Below are 22,730 nucleotides of genomic sequence, written 5' to 3' on the forward strand. Positions count from 1 at the left end.
CAACAGAATAAATCATTATCACCAGCCGCGTGCTAAATGGCTATTAAGATTACAATTACACAAAAAGGGACCCGTTTTCGGAGCTTCCGGTAGGAAAGGAACAGTAACAACAACAACAACAACAACGCTTCAAATAAAGTCATATCGTGGGCCTTTTTTTCTTGAGAGCGCTTTCCTAACCATCCCTAACAAACGTGAGACGACAGCTCAGCTGGTCTGAGAACTCAATTGAAAACGTATCCTTCCGTTGGCCGATTAAAATCATGCGCTAGCAGCGTTTGAGGACCTCCTCTAGCTTAACCCAGCAAACGGGGATAGCGCCACAACAATAGAGCGAACATCCTGATGGTCCATTATATTTTCCCCCTGTTGGTTACATCAATGCAACATAAATTATTGACCACGTGAGGCACTGGGTGCGATCCTACGCACGCAGATACTGGAAGGAAGGCGGACAGCACACCACACAACCAGTAGGGAAACACTGGCTAAACGGGAAAACGGTTTGACAAACAACAGCGGGACAGGTGTGTGCTGCTACCTGCCAGGCTCTATCCTTTTTGGAGGACACACACACACAGCACAGCAAACAACTGGAGCGTAACGCAACGACCTAGAAAAAGGAACTGATCTATCTGGGGCACCAGGATCGGGCTAGAAACTCAGTTGCGATTAGGAACGAGATCGGTCAGCGAGATAGTGGCATGCGCATCGAAACGATCTGTTAAGGTAAGGGAGTGAAGTGAATGGGCAGGGCAGCGGTAAACGTGGTGCAAACCCCGTGGTGTCATAAATTATCTCTCAAACTGACAGCACCCGGGTCGGGTGGAATTATAGCGCCATATCAATCGCTACTTCTGTCTCCGGGCGACATTTTACAAGGATGTAGTCTGTCTGTGTTTGTGCCTCTCAAAAGTGGGAGTATTGTTTTATTTTTTTTGCCCTATGTCCTTCGCGTCTTCATTTCATCTTACACATCTTGTACATTCCATGTAGTTTGTAGTTTGGAACAGAATTAAAACAAAAATGTAACTAACCCAACATATCATAGCTCGAACAACAGCAAACCCTTATCAAGGTGCTAATATGTAAAAGCGTGTCACGAATATTAAGTTGTACCGTTTGCATGTACTGCCGAGTAGAGCAGAGCAAAAAATACCCCCACGTTACACGTTAAATGCTGCAAGTTCATTTGCAAACTTCTGCCCGATCGTTCGGCTTCCATCGCACTGCCATGTTCGGTTTAGCATATCTGTGTGTAAATTCATATCGTGCATTTGATGGCTATTACAAAAGCAATTTATCATTCCTGGGGTGTCTCACTGTTTTTCTTCCTGCGCTTGCTCACCAATGTTTAACTCGCGTTGTTTTTTTTTTCTTCTTACATTTACATTTTACATTCCAACGCGTCTTCGTTCGGCTAAAATTATTCCACTGGGAGTAATTTTGCTTACACGCTCGTCTCTCTCCCTCTCTTGTGCTCTTCATTTCCCGAGTGCGCTCATATGCACCTTCTTTAGCAGATCATGGCTTGCCAGTTCCACTGTTTCTGCTCCGTAACAACATTGTTGTGTGCGGGATCCGTGGTATTACACTCTTCTCATCGACAACTACTGCCCCCGGTGTGTTATTTCACGGGGGCAAATATCACTTCGCCAGTGTTGCTCCCGACACGTAAGGCGTTGTTGCGTACGCAACAAACGCATGCAGCTATTGCTGCAGAAATACGCGTCCGAATACATACACGCACAACGCGCAAGAAAAGCTGATCTCCATTCTCCGTTCTCTGCGTGCGTGAGTGTAAGCTTGTAAGAGTGTGTATGTGTTTTTTGCTATTAAAAAACCACCAAGCATTAATAGAAAAAAAATAACTCCCCCCTCAGCTCTATACTCAATCAATTAATATTTATGAAACGTCGATCCACGATCGGTACTATGTAAAACACGTGTTCGACAGCTATTTAAATGCTGATGCAACCCGCTTGGAAGGATCTGCGCACTGGCTCTTTAATGCACACGTGTTGTGTTGGTCCTCTTTTTTTCATATTGCGTGCTTGAGCGCGGCAAGGGAAGCTTTGACGTAGCTTGCGGAAAACGAACGACTACAACGATTCCGCAAGCAAGGAACTTTTTTTCCGTTCGTGGATATTTTTGCACGACTAGTTTCTCAAAAATGTGATACATGTACCTGCTTGTGGGGAGCATTTGCTGTGGCTTTTGATTCACTTGGTGCTAACCGTGACAGCGGATCAGACTAGAGAACGCTCGCACGCTGTAGACATTCTCCGCCGGGCCGGGAGTGTATCATCGTGAGAAGTCGTTACGGTTGTCAGAGCGTACGGCTCACTGTGAGCTACGGTGCTTCATGGCTGGTTTCCCCTGGTGCAGCTTTACAGGCCCAGTGTTTTGCTTCGCGTTATATGTCTCGCGCATTTGTTTCTCTTTTTATTGTATTGCTTTCCATTTGTACCGGTCGATACGGTGTGCACAATCAGGATTAACCAACACGCCAACCGTGCGATCTTCAAAGTGTCTAATTTTTATTTCAAATAAAAATGCGATTAAAACCATTCCCAGCAGTGGACCCATCACTACCAAACCCGTGAAGCAAAATCCACTGACTCCCAGCAGATCGGCGAAAGAGCAGTCGGTATGTGATAAAAAGGTTACAATCGGCCGGCTGTCGGCATTCGCGTATCGAATACATTTTACACCCACTACTAAAAAAAAAAACTACCACCCCACAGATCACCGGGATGGGAACTGCCGTAAAGTGCAATAAAAGTGTAAAGAAATAAATTTCGGCAACAATTTATTGGCCTTTCCATGCGTCGTCCGCCACGGTCCCTCCCCATCGGTACGGAGATTTGTTTGCCCACCCGGGCTGCTTCACCAAACCGCTTGCCTCACAGCGCATTGCTGATTGCTATTATTTATTGCCGCACGGCCTCGGTGATATGAGCGAACGAGCTTCGCCTGGTGGAAACAATATCATCCGGCAAGCGTTTTTTTTTTAGATCGTGCCGGCACAAGGATTGATCTGCAAAACCAGGCCAAAAAAGTCTCACAAACCTTATCGTCTGGTGTGAACAACAGGCAGCCTTTTTACATTCTTGCAACAAAGAACGCGAGGAGAACGAACGCAGCTGTTAGTAAAAGTATTACAAAACCCGCGTATTGACATGGCTCCAAGCGCATCGTCATCGAAACCTAGTGTGCTGAAGTTTATTCGCCTGAATGATAGTTTTTATGGCCTAATAGTCCTGCCCCGGGCGTATTGGGGGCATAGGTTAGTATAAATTTTTATGCAAAAATAGCATAGACGTCTTAGCATTCCGTCTTTCCTACACCGTTTTGCACCTTTGAACAACCGATGCGATCGTCTTATTGGCTCGCACCATCATTCGGCGTTGTATAATTTTATATTCGCAATACATGCTCCAACTAACTGTTGAACTATAGTACTAAGCCGGTAGACTAAAATTCAAACCATCGTTCCCATTCAAAGTTTCTATTTTATTTTATTATTTTACTGGAACGAGTGCTAATAATTTCCGTATAGATAACAAGTTGAAGAAGAACATTCAATTGAATCATGCTCAAATATTTCAATCCCTATTAAATTATTCTTAAAGTATTTTGTGGAATAATTATAATAAAATTGACTAGCAAACCCCTTCTAACTGTGCACTTGTTTATTCCAGAACCGTGCTCTTTCCCACGGTGACCCGCGGACGCATGCAAGCCATCGTCTGACCTTAGCGTACAGTGTGAAAACAACACACACCCGTACACAAAAAATCAATTCGTCTATCAGCTTTTGTCGCGCAGGAAATTGATAGTGCATCGTAAATTCATTCTCCCACCGCCTGACGCAAAATGTTTGTAAACTTGCTAATTATTTTGCAAATACTTAGCGACATCCGTCCAGCCCGACTGCTTTGATGTTGCGACAATTTACCGTCGTTTGCGGAGGATCGAGAATCCTCCAGTGCAGTTCTTCATATTATGCAAACAACAAACAAACAAAATGAACAAAACCCTTTTGCTAGCCGACAGAATATAGCGCACGAGTAACAGCGCTGGCCGTTACAACGGCAAATCCGTCTAGCCCAGATAAGATGCCTACGTGTTCTTATTTCCCTGGGCCGTATGGGCTAGAGACCCGGTCTAGACCGAATCAATTTATTTCACACTTCAATACCTCGGGCCACCGTACAGGAAACGACAAACAATTGGCGAGGGGCACGATAACCCTTCGCCGATTTTGCGCTGAACCGGATCGCGTCCTTATCATGCGGCCGGGTTTCAGGATGATCTGACCGTATTGCGACCAGCAATAGACGGTTTCAAGTCTGCTGCAAAAATGCTGCTGTTTTGTAACCCCTAAAACAGACGCTCTCTCTTATCGCGGTCCACATAAATCATGAAGTGTATTGCAAAATGGTTACGCAAAAAGAAAGTGAAGCAAATTTGGCATTAAAAATTGACGGTTTTTTTAACAATTTGACAAACAAACCGCATTGCCACCCATTAGCTAGAACCAGTTTGTGATGGGTAATCATTTAGCTTGTGTTTTTGGTTCTAATGAAACATTGTTGCAGTGTTATGCAGCATTACTTGCACAAATATTCGCCGGCAACACAAAGAGCTTTTTTGCTCTATTTTCTCGTTTACAGATAAATGTTATCTGTTTCAACCAGTTTCTGTTCTTTTTAAGTAATTATTGTCATCCTGCGGTACATGCAAAACTTCTTATCATTGCTCATAAATCATACATGGTTTGTCAAAATGTTGGTAAAGGTCCAATTAGGCGTTTGTATTCCATTAAAATAATTTAAAATCTTCTCTCACAGCAAGAAGCAAAATCTGGTTTGAGACGTTTAATCATTTAATTATTCTTGATGATTTAAGAGATGGTGGAGGTTTGTTTTGTTTTCGATTATTGTTAATGCCTATTTAATGATCAGTGTGGCTTCCGTTACCTATAAATCATACCTCTTGTGTCATAACATGGGTGGAAGTCACACAAATTAGCATTGGAATTTGCTGTTTGTTTCATTACTCGTTTAGCGTTCTTCTTGGGTGTCGATTTATGTTGTCATTTGCGTAAAATTATAGAATTATTGGCATTTTGTGTGGTTGCAAGTGATAAAAACCAAACTAAACTACAAACGCCACAGGACATCTACGATGTATATGAATTGCTGTATACTTCTTGTGAGGCCTTTCTTGCTTTCAAATTGTGGTTAATCTGTCGGCTCGTGCATGCAACGAATTTCCAGTCCATTTACGCGGAAGCTGTTTTGGCAAATCAAAACAGTGGTTACAAATTCGCCAAGCGTTGGCAAAATCTTGCAAAATGTAAGTAAAAAAAGCTGATAAGATTGAACAGCTGAACTCAAATGAGCGATCACTAATGAACGCCATAAGACGCTCCGTGCATGAAACCAGGCAGCTTTTTGATAATTTTTATTCGTATTCAATCACAAACAATATTTATACAAACAATTGATAACATAACAACTCGTCGTTGCGTTGCGCAAAACCACGAATTTGTTGCAATATTTCATACATTGAAAGATCATCCCAAAAAACCCGAAATTAGTTGTCGTTGGCGAAGGCGCACTCGATCCGTTCCAACGGATCGTGACGCACTGGCTGCATCATGCAACGCACGCACCCTGCAAGCAGCCCCGAGCCAAGCGTGCATGCCAAGCGTTGGTCACCTCCGCATCGTACCAGAGCATCAATGCCAACGGCCTAATCCATTCGGACAATTAGCCCGAACCCTTCAAAGACCGCCCTCCCGCTTGCGTTATCGATGCCTTTGGGACCGGTAATTTATGCTAAATGCCGTCCCAACCTCCCTCAACGCTCCCTTCGTATGGTACCCGAGCATCTTCACTCACCTGTAGTAATCCGTTTTGCAGTAGATATTGCCGTCGCGTGAAAAGCAGGAATTGGCACCTTCGAGGGTTTGCCGGCAGATGCAACATTGTAGACAGCTAGCGTGCCACTTGCGCTCCACAGCTGACAGGTAGAAGCGATCCTGCGAAATGGATGTGAGGAAGGGAAGGAAGGAAAAAAACGTAAGGACAACGTCGAAAGTGAAATCCATACTGCTAGTTTCTGCAACAAACACACACTCTCTCTCTCTCTCTCTTTCAGAAAACTCTTATCACTAATCACTCGCTGGCGGTGTTTGAAATAGGTTTTAGTTTTTTTTAAACACAAGTTTGCACAATTTAGCCAACACTTGGGCAAAGTGCATAATTACCGTACCGGTCAACGGTAGGGTTCGTGCGTGCGCTCGAGTTTGCAAAACCGCTTGAAGGTGAAACCGAGACGAAGAATTATGTACGTTTTTTTTTCTCTCCTTGTTTTGTACAATACGAACTTACAGCCCGCATGAAGAAGTCATTGTTGCCAAAATGCAACTCTTTGTTGCTACCGAAAATTGGAAAGCAAATTTTAGCACGCTGCGCAAGGAAATATAACTACAGCGGAGCAAACAGGGGGAAAACAAAACTAAATTACCGAACAAAATCGTGCACAGGCTTCAATGTGCGGGCTTTTTTATCTGTTTCTTTGAGTGTGATTGTAGGTAAGTGTACATTGAAATTGGTCAATTATCAGTTCGGCCGAGTGGGATTGGGATCGCAGGTTTAAGCTTTCCAAGTTGGCGGTGAAAAAATGTTGAATATATTTCAGTACCTCTTTCAGTAAACTTTATAATTACTCCGAAAGAAAACATTATCTATAAAAAGTCAGGACTAAAACATTCTAAACCACAACCCAAAACCTACTGACAGCTGACTTGCTGTAATTTGCCGAATACGATCCTCCGTCTGATCACAACATTTCAATAACAACGTCTTTCCTCAGGAAGGTGTTATGATTTTCAATGCAGAACAAACGAACGCACAGTAACAACAAAAAGCCAAAACAAATCAATGCAAATTAATAGCAACCACCGATTGCAGATGTGGTTAATTTGGGAAGCAACAGATTGCACTATGGTACGGTAATTTTTGGCACTCAATAAATCTCGCCGGAAAAGGAACACGGCAATTGAAACTCAAACAATGCTGCAATGTATGCTTCCGAAGGGCGCTTGTTCTTCAGCTTCAGCCCTAATTGATGTACCATGTTTGTCGTATTGGTTAGCTTTTAATTTTCATCACTTTTTTGTTCATTGTAACGAGTGTGGTTTCGTTGCGGTTGAGGTGTTGCACGGAAATAAAATGCAGCTTGTACACTGAGGACAAAAAGAAACGATGACCACAACCAATGTAACGAGGTGCCGAGAATGTGGAAAAAGGAAAGATTTTCTTTAATCGATCATGTAGCAGATGTTAGTTGTGTTTGCGGTATTGATTAAATGTTTGTAAGATTTTTTGCTCATTATTTGAAAAAGGGTGAGGTGTAATGTAGAAAGCATCACGCATCTGTGTGGATTTAATATGATTTATTCTACTCAATGATTGTAATTTTTCAAAGCCAATATATAGGCATTCCTCCGTTTTACTCTAGTGTGCCTTATAGTCTTCATATCAGAATCTGGAAATGGTGTTACATCAAATACAACACACTTTCATTGCACTAGTGTCTGAGCTGGTCTAAGTGATATCCTCTTCTAGGACATTGTGATTATAATGTATATTCCTAGTTTTAGTTCTCGCACTCGGAGTAGTCTCGTAGGACAGTCGTCAAATCATACGGCTCAATAACATACCCTTCATTAGATCAATCCTTCAAACTAGTCGATTGCGTGATACAGAATAAGTCTTGAGAGTCTTTAAAGGGTAACATGTCCGCGTAGGACATTACTTTCCAACAGGACAACTTCTTAGTCTCAGATATCTTGTTGTATTCTTCCCTCTGTTGTCTCATTTATAGTCTCGATCTTAATTCTTCTATAAGTTATGGATCCAGTAACACCTATTTCAACTGCTATTATTTAGAACTTAGCTCAGAAAAAAGAATGTTTTGCTCACATTCTTATTAGTAGACCCTTAACCCCTATCCTTTTTCGTATCAATTTGGTTGGTTTCAGTTCCAAAATACTATTTAGATCATCCGCACAATTTTACTCTGTAACTGTTGCAAAAAGCTACAATGGAAATTGCAGAGTTTCGCTGGTTTGCGTAACGTCACTTCCCACCTCGCAAAGGACATACCTGAATCGGCATATCACAGCCCGCACACTCGTCCAGCCCGGTCGACGGTAACTCGTTGGAAGATTCCGGACTGCTCGGACCGCCCGGTGGTTCCGATTTGAGCTGGATGCAGCTATTCAGCACGCTGGAGCTGTCCGAGCAGTCGCTCCGGTTGAGATCGGCATAGTAATTTGGTCTGTCCGCTATCAACCGATCGGGTGACTCGAAGCTGTAACGAGAAGCAAGAACAAAAAATGACCCACCGGAATCGATCGATTAGAATACTGCTTTGAAATGACTCCTGCCAGCCAGAACTTACCTGTGGCAGCTGTCCGCGTAGAGATGATGGTTGACACCCAGCAAACCGTTGCCGCCGGCCACCTTCAGGCTGTGCTCGCACGTGTCCGTGCAGGAGATGCAGGTCCGATGGTTGAGGTTGTTGTTGTTGCTGTTGAGCTGGCAGGCGTTCGACAGGTCCGGGCTGCGCTCTCGCGGCGGCCCCAGAAACCGAGCACTCGGGTGCTGTGGAAGCAAAACCCAAACACACAAAATGCGTTTCGTTACTTTGTATCAAGAACGAATAATCGAATTATATCTCTAAAAACAAATGGTGAAAAATAAATATATGCAAAGAAAGAAACGAGACGACCGTAAAAAGCTAATGCTCAGTTCGGCGTAGCCTTGCCTGTCCACTTTGATCTTTGATTGTGTCAATTAGACGTCATATATGTGAAAACAATAAATGTTGTGCATGCATAATGCGTTCGCAGGCAGGACCACCCTTGGCTTTATTGAACGTGCAATTTGAATTCGAAACAGCGCCCAAAGCACAACGCAATCAAACGGGCGTTCTGTCGTCGGTTCCACCCCTTCGAGAGCACTGTTTGGATGGTTTGTTTTTACAAAGTTTCCCTTTTTTTTTTAATTTCCTTCCAAAAAGAAAAAAAGATTGCATAAAAAGCGTTTTGCCACCTCATGAAGGATTTTTTTTATTTTGAATGTACTTTTATACATTTATGTAAACGAAAGCAAGAGAGGAACAGCAAAACCATCCTTACGTGCATCAAGTCAAACAAGCAGCAGCAGCAGGAGAAGCAAATGGGCACAGGAGAAGGGGTTTAGCTTCAACGCCGCCAGACCGTCAAACGGGAAGGAATTAAAATAATTGTACATTTACAAATCCACACCACAGCCTCGGCACTGTACGTGCGAGTGTACCGAAGCAATACGCACGGAACCGAGAAAATGTTTGCAAAAGCTCCTTGTCTCTTTTCTTATATTTATGCCACTGCAACGCAATGCGCTCCGAAGGTGATTCATTTTTCTCTTTCACACTTCACCCTGCTTTAGCACTTCCCAAACCACTGCTCGCCCCACTATTTGTGCATTGTGCAACAGATGCAACAGAAAAAAAAAATGCAGATGCAACCCGTCGGGCAGGAAAAATCCCCAACCCTCACCCGGACAAACGATTGCAACGGCAAGGGGCATACAAACACACAATTGCAATGCGCCAGAATAAATAAGCGCAGTTGCGGTGCTGCATCCTTTGCTGGCTGCATTTTCATTGCGAGTTGGGTTCGCCTTCTGTGTGTGTGTATTTTCTTCTTCATCGTTATCCTCATCATATGCTTATTGTGGAGGTAGTTGGGCGGTAGGCTTTCATGCCTTTGCACTTGAAAAGCGTCTGGACTTTTTTGGCATTTGTAGATAATATAAAAATTTCACGCTCCAATGAGTGTTGCTGTAAACACACACACACACACACACTAACGCACACAGACACTCGGTGAACATTCTGAACTGCTTGTGCATTCGCATTCATAATTTTCCCGCAGTTCCATCGTTCGGGCTGGTTGGAAAATGTATTCATCGTACGTACAAACGTACAAGATAGAGAGGAAACAGAAATCCTCCGACGGTACGATAGCAAACATACTAACTTTTGAGGTTTTCCTGATAAGATACGCAGGAAGAGAATCGTCCAATAGTAGGATTAAATGCTTCCAAAAAAACACATGCAATGCACCGAACCGTAGCGTCGTGAAAAAGATAGGTCAAAGTCATAACCCGAAGGAAAGTATTAAATCATTTTTATTGTCTTTTTTTGGATGCGCAAGAATTTTTCAACTACCTTTTAGAAGATCTATCTCATGCAACTAGTTCAAATAACACAAATTTTTGAACATATTTTAAAACAGTGGCAAGGGATGTTCTGGTTATTCCTTATTCAAGAAAATATGTTGCCTAGTATTACATATTTATTTAAGGTGAAGTTAGTCATAGTTATTTTATCAATACTTTTACGAATGCTTTGTCTACTGGGTAATGCTTCACAAGACAACGGTTAAAATATTTGTAGACGTTTTTCTAACTATTAAAAACGAATTTAGCCTACATAGACAACGAACATGATTTTGGCATTTGCGTAACTTGTGGCGAACGCAACGTTGTGGCATCACAGTGTGGGATGAAAAGGTTTTTCTTCAATATAACAATTGAAATTGATGAAATAAGTAACTATTTAGGAAATTACTGAAAGTAACAATATGACAGTGAAATATAAGCAGAAAATTGTACAAAAATAAACGACAAGTGTTTGCTAGTTTGAAATCGGCCATTATTTTCCCAGCATAAGAGTCCTACTTCAATTACAAAAATAGTAGCGTAAATATGGAACCGTACACTGGCTTATAAATAGGGCACAACAGTACATACAATCTAAGCTCTACCGCTGAAAAAAAAAAAAAACAAAGTTTGATTAAAGTGTTCTAAATTCAATCGGACAGCACTCGCGACCAGGTCAGAATGACAAGCCGAATTCCTGCTAATCGATTCACTTTGATCAAGTGCTTCAAAAAACATACCGCGACAGTGATAATGGTTGAACAAAAAACTAAAACACATTTACTACACAAACAAAACAACCGCCCAACCGTTGTTTGTGGTCAAAAATAGAACGGAATTCGGTACGGCTCAATCATCATCAATTCAATAAGCGGTCTAATGAAGCCCTTAATCAATTGCTTCGTAATTTGTGTTTTCTCCGTAAAGTTCGGGCCCGAGGAGGCGAAGTGCCGAGTGGTCCTGTACCGTGTGCAACCGTGTGCTGTGGAAGTGCGCACGCACGCCAGTGTGTGAGTGCACGATTGTGAGCCCTTACTCCGGCATGGCATGGAGCAATCGAGACTTGACCTGGGGTACCAACCGTCGGGCACCGCGCTTCCCGTTATCGTTCCGCCGCACGCGGTACAAGAGTACTGACCTATGCTGCGGTTTTACATACGACACAGCCACGCTCACCACAGCACGTAATACGATCCTGGGAGGTAGTGGGACGACACACGCCTCTCGGTGGCTGATAAGAGTGATTTATGCAGGTTCTGTGCGATAGCCGAGCCGATTGCTTTGGCGGCTGATAATATGCGTTGGTTGAAATGTTTATGTGTTTTTTTGTTTTATTCCACTCTACGAGCGCAAGATGCCTGGAACAAGTGTCTTCAAGATTATTACTAACAAAGTGCCTGTGCTATTTTATTGCCACATCTTAAAACTAAGCCAGAGATTAATCGTGTTTTAAAAAAGGATTTCAAAAACTGTCGCTCTCCTAACACTTGTTTTGTCACCCTGTTCTATCATTTGTCCTAACCGATAATCAGCCATTAAAAACTAAGCTAAAATGCCTTCTTTAAACTGTCACAATTGTCGACTTTACGACAGCCCAGTGCCACTGATTACGGAGTACGATACAGCGCCGCCAACAAGCCCCATCGACTGCACGCATTTTTCCTGCATGTCATACAAATTACCACAGGCGTGCACAAAACCAACATGCCACAACTCATCAGCAAATGATATCGTTCGGACAGCATCGATCGTCAATTAATAACCCTCCCCCCCCCCTCTCTCCCCTGACCTGTCATCCATTCAATTTTCCATCCATCTAGCCAGCTCCCTGTGTCCCACTTGCTGTGTGGAAATGATGGTTTACCCACCACCCCGTTTTTGTGACTCGTTTGACAAGCGCAAATTAGTGTCATCGTCGGTACTGTCCTACTGCGTCGCTTTCCCCCGCTCGATTGCATTTCCTTATTTTAACATTCCAAACCTGTGAAATCAAACAGCGAGCGGAAGGAAAAGAGTGACAATTTGCTGGACCACACTGGGGTAGGTTTTGTGGTTTTTGTGATAAGCAAAACGGGGGGGGGAGTTCCCCGGGAAGGAAAATCATTTCATCCGTCTGCTCCACCCACAGTGCGATTGATCGTTTCCAATGTGTTTCGTGTGGAGGTCTCCAATGCCCTTGCTAGAACATTTTCCAAACACCACACACACCACAGCGTAACACGAAACATCTGTTCCGTCGGGGCTCGAAGTCGAGGCTTCCATTTTCTGATTGGAGGAAATGAAAAATTCGTTGTCACCCTACGCTGTCTTTTCCCTTCTCGTTTGCATTACACATCCACATTTGTCTTTCCTCCGATTCGCTCGAGTTTGTAAAATATAAAGAAGACAAACTCTATCCCATCCCTCTCTCTCGCCCATCCACCAGCAAAAAAAAACCGGAAGCGGGACAAGAAAAATCACCTCTTCCATATTTATATAAATAATTAAATGACACTTCACAAATATTTGTCTAACTGTCTGTGGTGTGCGTGGCCGAGCGTGGCCTAATGCCTTCAAAACCGGGAAACCTGGCATATTCTTCTTTGCTTCGTCTTGCTCGTGCCCGGGCATCCGTGTCGCTCGGTGCAGGTTTGTACCCTCTTCATGTCGCGTAAGCGCCAGGGTGGTGTAGGTGGTTCGGAACGGTTGGTGCAACAAATCAAAGTTAAATAAGGGGTGTCCAAATGTGATTATTCACATCCCCCCCTCCCCAGGGTCTGCGGTCAGGAAGCGTCCGCTACTAATGACCCGAACGGCGAACGGTTTCAGATCGCGCTCAATTTATGCAGTGGTGCAACATTGTTAACGGTTTGCCGTTACACCGAAAATTACACGGCGTTATGAATTAGGCGAAACAATGAATACAAATCTTCATCATCATCATCGTGGTTCTACCGGGTTTGGTTTGGAGTGAGGAGACCCGGCCAAAATATGAAAACCACCAAATTTCGCACTGATTTACAGCGTGTTGTATCGTGCGGTGCAGAGCACACGGATCGTAATGCATCGCGGCGCTGTATAATGTGCATTTATTAATTTTAAAACACAAACTCATACTCTCAAACTCAATCATTACTAAGCATTCTAATAAATCCACTAAGCACTCGCTGCGCTCCCCATCTTTATGGACTAGTTTCTTCGCGTCTGTATTTCCCACCCTTGCACTACGCCACTCCACCCCGAACCTATCATCTAGCGGCGGGGCTCGTAAATTCACACAGACAGGAGCGTGAGCGCGAGCGCGCACGTCCCCCGCCCGCTTGCGGCGCGGGAAAAGATTGTAATAAATCTAGCGGTACGATATAAATCACAATTTTATTTCTCGTTACTGTCACGCGTGTTGTATCACATGTGGACGTACCAGTGACAGCTTTGAAATGGCTCTTTATTTCCGCCCGCCGTCGTCGTCGTCGTCGCTGCAGCTTGCCGTTGCATTCCCGCTGCATGTTAGGTGCGCTGGAATCTTGTGTAGGGTAAGCATAATCTTTTTTTTATATTTAATTTAGGAATGAGCACTACTAGTCAAGCGTGTGTCAGTTTGTAATAATTTCTTGATCTGGTTCAGAGCGGGGGAAAACGTGATATTGATGATTATGACGATTATGGTGATGATCATTGCGGCAAGGATGCGATGAAACCACATTTCATATTTTATGTCTTTTTCAAACAGAGGTATTTATTTGAAGAAAAATAAATTATGATATAAAATATGCCTCACATGTTTATGATTGCTCACCATGTCAGTTCAGTTTGTAGCTTTAAAACATAACGATAAGCCTCAAAATGTAGGTTAAAACAACTAATATTTTAAGAGTTTATATACCAGTGGCAGTTTATATAGTCTTTAGGCTTCACATTTTTAACCAAAATGGCTAAAAAACTCTGCCACAAGATTTCACATTTGTTATTAACATAAAATGACTTTGCTTACTTCAATTTTAGCAACATAATTATTCACTACTATATACCGTTTACAGAAAGATCTTGAAATAATTAGATTATATCGTACACAATGTAAATAGCAAAGCCAGCTTCGAACAAAAAAACTGTAATAAAGCAATAGATGTCACCAAATTGCTTTCATTACAAGATTTAACTTTATCCCTACTGTTCAATACATGCGACACAAAGTGGAAGCAAATGAAAACGATGCCTTTTCTTCAGACATTCATACATAACGCTCACAGACGACTTCCCCATGTCCCAGGCGCAGATTACTCAATAAGTCGTTCACTTTCGGTGCATTTGGGGCTCGATGCGCTTCATCTCATCTCCTTTCAGAGCCACAACCGGCCAACGCCGGCAAGAAATTGTTACAAAAGTTTGTGCGTCGCGTAAATTATCATTATTTCTCACTCGGGCGACGCTCGGACGCGTTCCTCCTTGCCTTTAGCACCGCTTTTCGCACTCAATTTGGCTTTCGCGGCTGCAGCGCCCGCAGCGCCCCCTTTATCACCCGACCCGCTGCCCAGTTCCGTAATAATCGAGAGCACCCTTCCCTTTCCCCATCCCTCGCGATTCACCATTGATTCACCATTCGCATCACGACCGCTCACGATTATGGTCCATTCCCAGGGTTTACGAACGCGCGCACTCACTTACGCAACACATCGATCGCTATAAGGATCGGTATCGCAATATTGCACTCAATGTGTGTGTGTGTGTGTGTGTGTGTGTGTGTGTGTGTGTGTGTGTGTGTGTGTGTGTGTGTGTGTGTGTGTGTCTGATACGTTTTTTTGTGTCTAAAACTTTTGCACCTTTGCAGGTTTGGTGCAGCAACAGCAGCAACTCGTCTTAAGGGTTCGTTTCCTTAAAGCTCAGCCTCACGTAGACCGATTCGGCAAACGGGGTTTCGATCGGTGACATGGGCGCTTTTCACACATACACACACACACAGATGTGTGCGCAATTTTCATTATGAAAAAAACTGTCCACGTTTTGCCCTACTTTTCGTGTCGTCCTTCCCCCCGCCCCACAGCGGCTGCACAGAGGGGACGCCCAGATTTGGTCACCAGCGGCGCAAAACCAGCAACGTGTGAGCGACCGCGTACACGTTTTCCGAGCATTTTTTTTGTTGTGTCTTGCCGCGTCCCATCGATCAATCAAACGCCTTGCGGTCGCGTACCACACGATCGTAACCGATTTTTACAGTCACCATCGTCGTCGTCGACCGATTCGATCATCGCCAAAATCGATCCATATCACGCCGGAGCGCGGCCGGCAAAAAGGGGGAAACCGCCCGAAAGGGCCATCGCAGTCAAGGATAAGCATCGCGAGCTGCGCTTATCATCGTTTATGGTCCGACCAAGACCGAGTCCAAGCAAAAACAAAAAAAGACCGCATCAATTGGGCAAGGCTGCGATAAAGCGATTGCATATATGGCAACGAGAGCACACCAACGGACTGAAACATACATAGGGACGCACACGTCCGAACGGTTGATCGCGATTGGACGTTACAAAATATGTTTTAAGAAACGCATGCACACACACAATAATGCACCGCCAAAGGCCACCGGCTGGCACAATCGGGCATGATCGCAACTTTTACGATCCTTTTTTTCCCCATTTTGCAACAACCCTCCGCGACGGGTTGGCCACTATCGCTCCCTGCCCCGCCCGGAGAGGGGGAGGAACAGATTTTCGCCGCCACCGTGGAGCTGCCCACCCTATCTGAGATGCAAAGGAGGACAGGAATGTTCTCACTGCCGCTTCTATCGCTATCGCTCCCGCGGCCCATTACCTCCCGAGCAAATAAACAAACAAATGCGCGTGAACGGTGGCACGCTACACACTAGCACACACGCACACACACACACACTACTGTCGCACGCGGAAACCTTTGCGGCTGAATCGTACGCACGCTTTCCTCTGCGCGCCATTTCTCCAAACGATGCGCGGCGAGCTCATTGCGTAGCAGACGCGCCACGCGCCGTCAACTTTCCATCGACTGTTGACTGTGCGGGAAATTTGCCGTACCACACCCCACGACCCGGGATAAATCTTGTGCAATGAAGTGGCACAGGAAAACGCACAATAAGGGGGTAAAGGAGGAGGAGGAGGAAAAATTACGAAAACCTACACCACACAGCAAAAAAAAAGAAACCAAACAAAAAAACACTACTGCCGCCAGATTTCAATCGTCGAATGTTGCTCCCGAAATTGGGGCCTTTCCATCGGGGCTCGACGAAAATTCTACGCAATTAGATAGGAAGCGTGCGTGGAAAACTTTCCCGCACCCCCCCTCTCTCACTCCCCGGTGAAGCCAGACGAAAGGTGGCGATTTTCCACGATAATTAGCGCTCCGTTCGCTTTGCGCTAGAACTTCGTGCTCGAACCTTCGAGCGCACGGTAGAGACGCTCTGGGCGAGAGGGACGGAGCGTGGAGTGGCTGGAAAATGATCGCTACCGGTGATTTAGTGAGGGATAGGAGCATTTTCCACGTTCGCTGGCAGGCTCAAAAACTATGAAAATGAAGAATGAAGAACAGTTATTGCATGGGGACATGCTGGACGATCGAGACACGATCGAAGGGAAAGGAAAAGTATTGTACTTGTCAAATGGAAAAAAACTCAAGAACCAAACTCAAAGACACTATACAAACCAAGACTAATTGAAACAAATCAGCTACCATTTTTAATCAATTGCCCAAAGCAAACGCTTCTAATCGAGTCCTATTTCTATCACACCGCTCACGCCGCTTGCAATTACGCGGGACGGCGAAAGTACCCCTTTTGCCCGCATATGACAGCTGCTTATCGCAAACACAGATAGCGCTTCCTGGCCTTCCCTGCCCGAAACACGCGTTTGACGTGCGTTTACGCACCGACATCGGCATCTTAAAAGAATCAAAACTTTTTGCGTCCTTTCTCGCGCTGGCAGCTTAAGCGGGCTGCCGAAAAAGCCAGCGCCGATAAGGTCGAGGTGGGAGATAATCTTGCCCCAGTAGAAAGTGTGACATGACAAGCCTTTTTGCCTCGCGATAGAGGATGTTTGTTGTTTTGTTTGGGGGGAAAAAACAAGATGGACAAACGGTTTCGATTATCAATTACCTAATCCGTGAGTTTGAACTGCTTCAAGGACGCTTTATATCAGGTGATCCGGCAGAACATGAAGCTGATAAGGCATGGCCTTAGCAAAAACACGCATGCAAAATTTTTGAAGCTGTCACGCGCTCTAATCGTCCCGCTTAATCTTCCCTGGGTGGATTTGGGATCGGTTGAGCCCCATCAGTTTTTGCGAAATGTTGGTAAGGCCACGCCACACCACATGCCACAACAGCTTGGCATTGCGTATACAGGCCCGACGCGAATCTTTGATCATGATTTAGATTTGAGCTATTTTTGGAAATTCGGAAGCCGGTGCAGCGGTGCGCCGATATCCCCTTTGGGAGTCAAAGGTTGTCCCGCTTCTGCGCCCATGCCGCCAGCTTATCATGCCGATGTCCTTTCGGGGGGGCGCGCGCGCGTGCGCTTTTGGCCTCGGTTTTGCAATGTCGCCGGCATCAACTAGCGCATTGCTGACATTTAATTAGTGCCCGCGGAGTGCCAAAGTGTGGAATGTGAAACATCACACCAGCAAACCTTCGCCGTGCACGCTGCACCGTTGCGTTCACCCAGAACCTTTCGGAATCGGGCTGGGGAATCTGTGACACTCTGTCGGTTGCTCGAGTTTGCATGCTATTTCTTCTTGATATGAAGAGAGAGCAAAAGCCAAACAGCAAATCTGACAGCTGATCGGGCAAACGTTTTCTTTGGCTGATGGCAAACTTTAAGGACAAGCGGGATACATCTGAGCGTATTTCCGGCATGCAGCAATCATGATGTGGAAAGTGAACGAACAACTTAGATGGATATTGGATAACGTAGGTTCCGTTAAGGCTCTATTTCTGAGATTATTTGGTGCTTTTCTTTTACTTCTTTGATAATTCTTAGATCCACAGAAAAAAGCCAATAATTCCTACTTATTTAAGCCAATGTGTCTTCCTTTAAATAAATGAGGTAAATCTGTTGCATTATTGATATGAAATATACCTTACTAGTTGTTTCTAAATGAAGTACTTAACATTTTAGTGCAAAACTTTTTAAACATCCTTTGGAGTATGAATCGGTGTGTCTATAATGTTCGCCTTTAGGTTGCATTTTGTAAGTACAGATTAATATTGTAACGTCATATACTAATTTTGACAAATATTTATTTTTATGATCATTTTTGTTGCTATCCAAAGGTGAAAATTAATTATTGAAGTAATAAGTTATTGTATAGTCTGTTCCCGAGATACGCAATTTATGCCTTCCAGAGACATCCGCGTAACTCGAATATCCGCGTAAGTCGAATACTACGTTTCTTAGCCAAAATACAGTTGATAAATGGGTAGTTTTGGTTGAATTTAGTAGTTTTATTTACTAAACCATTTATTACCATTTGTGTAAAAAAGTAAGAAGTTTCTGGTTTTCAAGAGGTTTGAGAATTTGGGCCAGGTTTTGTGCATTTGACAATTCTAGGAGCAAATAGTACTGAACGCAAGAAATGTGTCAAGAACTGTCAAATTTTGAAAACTGCGTGTCTCCGAATCCACGTATGTCGAGAATCGCGCATCTCGGGAACAGACTGTAATCCTTTGAGGTATATTTTCCAAGTACTCGGCGTCCATGTAGACATCCGATCTTCGACTGGCCTGCGCCCTGTGCCGAACCGGGCACTGGTATTATATTCTTGTCTTTGAGTCATTATTTCAACTCGAAATGAATCAAATATCAAAATAGAATAAACCTCAGTCACAAAAATATAATATTGCGCAATCATTGCACTCTTTAAACGCCTGCTTTCATGTTAGCGAGATAATCTAAATGTCGGCACAAGTAAATACATTTGTTTTTTCTGTCCTTATTATTCATATTTATAACGTTACATTTATTTGCTTTTTCAAACCTTGCACAGAATGATAACAGCATTGCAATCTGTTTAAACTGTTTAAATACGTCCCCTGTTCTCGTGTTCATTTTGTCTAAAAGTAGCTGATTGGCACATGAACCCATCATGACTTTAAAGCACTCTTTCCCCTTTTTGTTGGTAAACCACACATCACGTCGGTTTGTGGGTCTGTGTCGGTTTTTTTTTTTTGCGAACCATGCCATCCATCCGGCTATAAAACATCCACACCCTGCAACAAACCACACCACCCATTGATAGCTGCCGACGGACATGAAACAAACGTTTAAACACTTCAGCCAAACCTGCAGTCCTTTTTGGCGGTGGCCGAACAGCGCGCGGGTCCCCATGCCATACTATGTATTGCACAACCGTCAAATCGGAAAGTTGATAAGCATGCAGAGCGCAGCGATACAACCGACCAACGAGATGGGTTCATCACCCAACGAGCAGCACCATTGCCTAGGTCGGAAACAGCTTTGGGGGAACCGATAAGCGAATTTGATGTACCGTAGGATCAGACATCCGGGCTCGGTTTGACACCATCCTGCTGCCCATTTTGCCATCGGGTTATCAAAATCGAACTTTGATGCTCGAGCAGGCGGTGCGAAATTTGCTCCCACAAATAAAACAAGTCTTTTGCTTGATACGGAAACGGGTCTTGTTCCAGGAATCATTACAGTCCTTCGCAAGTCGTCTGAACTTTGGGATGGGGTATTAGAACTTAATTATTTTTGTAATTAAGAAGTAGAATCTTTTTTGAGCCATGGCCAGATTATGTATACCCGTATTGTGAAGGAACATTCTTAATCCGTTGCAAGTTGTCGTTGGGCCTGGTTCATAAACAACGCCGCCATGCATTGCTGGTTTCGCCGAAAATGGCACAAACCCAAACAACACAGCGAACCCAACAGCATCCGGGCAGGAAATGAGGTCCTGACCTGTCCGATTTTTGCTGTCCCACGTTGTAGGAGTTGATTGCAACGGCTTTATCAACTAAATACAATATTATATATTTATTTGCCATTGCCATTTCCTGGCCAGTGGCGATTAAAAACGAATAAAGTACACTCCGGCACGAGCCGCAGTTGCCTTTACGTTCTTCCGAGGGAAGTGGTTGCTTCGTTTGTTTTTTTTTTTTCTCTCTGTGGTCGAATATTGACCCTTTACACCAATAGGTTATCCGGGCGGACTGCATTAACTGCACGTGGAGTGGGCCTTTTGTTTTGCTTTCGGTTTTTACTATGTTTTAATTATTTTTTAAACCAACGATGTGCGATGTGTCAAAACAATCAGTCAAACTCCGACGGAGTGCAGCTTAAAATTTGTAAAACGAAAAAAAATCCGAAACCGTTAATAGCGGCTTATCAATGAAGGTTGTTCTTTTTTTTTTTTGTTTTCGACGAGCCAGACACGAACCAAAGATGCACCACTCACACTCACCCAATGCATTATGGGGCGCTCCTCCGCGCACACGCCCATGTGAGAGATCGGTGGCTGGTGGATGCTGTTGACCGGTACTACACCGAGCGGGGTCCTCGCACCGGGCACCCCGTGTTCTGCCGTGTGCAGCGTCACCGTAGCCACCGTGTCGCACGTGTTCACGAAACGGTTCCGCACCGGAACGGGCTGCCCACCACCAACACCAACGCCACCGGCAGGTTCCAGCAGGTTCGGTCTGCTGGCAGCGCTACCGTACGGACGGCAAACGGGTGCAAACTGTGTGGTTGACAGTTTCGTGGCAATTTCACGCAGCAGTCCTTGGAGCGGTTGTGCTGGCTACCGAATGCTAGCTTTGCATTGCATTAACAGGGAACGGTTTGAACTGGAGTTGCATCACACTTTACTGGGGCACTTTTTTCGGGAATATTTTTTTTTTTTCTATTTCACTCCATGCACGATTTACACACACATTTTGTTTTGTTCCACAACCTTTCGATTAATTTTCACCAAACATTAATCCCACCGGTTCAGAAAATCCGTCTTCTTTAGGTGGCAATCAAAGCAACCGTTGAAGAAAAGCCACCCTTCAGTGAGCAGTGTACAGTGACTCGGGTTGCCGCTGGAAGGACTTTGTTGCCAATCAATGTCACTCGCAGACGGTGCTGATGAAAAACGTTTGACATTTAAGGTGACTGCCTTTTCTCGAACCACGGCCACAGTTTACCTTGGAGGCGGTCGTGTACTAAGACTCGTCTCCCTGCTTTGCGTTGGAAAAACTCGATCAAATATTCACACACTTACACGCACAGAGGCATGAGCAACAGAACGCACACACATACTCGAAGGACGGGTTGCGTTCGATTGATTTTTCCTTCTTCTTGCGATCCTTGTATCAGCGAAGCCTTTTCCTTCGATCACAATACACACAGAGCGAAGTATGTTGAGCGACACTTGACGCGAAAAGGAGTGGAAAACCCACACACCACTACTCACCCCGCTTGACTGCGGGGTAGCCTTTCATGTAGACAAAAACAAAACCGCACCGAAATCACACGCGTTATCTTTGAACCGATGGACACGAAAAGCAGGGGCGCACACAAAAAAACGTCCTGCACAATCACACTCTTTTCACAATTTGATAGCACACACACACACACACGCACGTGAGAACACACCTACAACCCGGCAGAAGGGTGTGTGCGTGTATGTGGAGGGGGATGAGGAAATTATCACTCAGCACGGAGGGGATAACAACACACACAGAACAAATAACGGCGCGCGGCACCGCCGAAAAATCACGCGAAAGTCACCAACGGTAAAGCCAGCCGGTTTGCTTGCTGGCGAGAGTGACGGCCACCGACAACGATTCCGACGACGACGACGACGACGATGACGGCGACGAGCTTGTGTCTCCACTGGCCGACGGGCGCGGGCGCATGCGTGCTAGCGACGTTCGTTTCCGTTTGACGGGCGCGACGTGAATGCCGGGACTACGCGAAAAAGCCTTTTCGAAAACAGATGGCGAACCGAGCCGACCGACCGCGTTGCGCAAAGTGGGCGTGGCTTCGGCGGGATTGTGCATCGTTTGAAAGAAGGTAGAAGAGGAGAAGAGATGGCAAAGAGGAATAGCACGAAGAGGATGGTAAGGGGAAGATGAGATTGCGTACAGGGTGACTCGTTTAAAAATTGTTTTTTTAGTAATTTTGACAAAGTTAATCTGAGTGAAAATTTGAACTAAGATTAATGTAAAAAGTTTATGGAAAAATAAAAATTATGTTTTTGTATTTAAAAAACATATTACAAAGAATGAATGAAATTGCATGTATTTTATCTCGCCTGTTGCATGCGTAATGCATGGTGCATCTTTTTACCCTTTTCGCCTCTTCCTCTCTCGCCTTCTCTCTCACACTAAACGTTTGTTATATACAACTGCAACACATAACAAGCGCTCGAATAGTTTTATGTGCGTTATCTCCTGTACACGCTCTTCCGTTTTGCTCTCATTCTATCTCTCTTTCGCTCTCTTTCC

At 44.4% G+C, this 22,730-nt stretch overlaps 1 protein-coding gene across 1 annotated transcript in view; it reads right to left on the reverse strand.

Annotated features, from left to right (window-relative positions):
* Positions 1–22,229, reverse strand: part of LOC121596541 (protein apterous-like) — a 62,626-nt gene extending 40,397 nt beyond the window's left edge. Inside the window, exons 1-4 of the mRNA XM_041921579.1 lie at positions 20,702–22,229; positions 8,482–8,684; positions 8,184–8,391; positions 5,913–6,052 (exon numbers count right to left, since the gene is read on the reverse strand). Coding sequence (XP_041777513.1) covers positions 5,913–6,052; positions 8,184–8,391; positions 8,482–8,684; positions 20,702–20,740 — 590 coding nt within the window. The 5' untranslated portion in view covers positions 20,741–22,229. The remainder of the gene's footprint in view (positions 1–5,912; positions 6,053–8,183; positions 8,392–8,481; positions 8,685–20,701) is intronic.
* Positions 22,230–22,730: the final 501 nt, after the last annotated feature.

The sequence above is a fragment of the Anopheles merus genome, chromosome 3R, assembly GCF_017562075.2.
Source record: "Anopheles merus strain MAF chromosome 3R, AmerM5.1, whole genome shotgun sequence".
In the NCBI taxonomy this organism is placed as follows: Eukaryota; Metazoa; Arthropoda; class Insecta; order Diptera; family Culicidae; genus Anopheles; species Anopheles merus.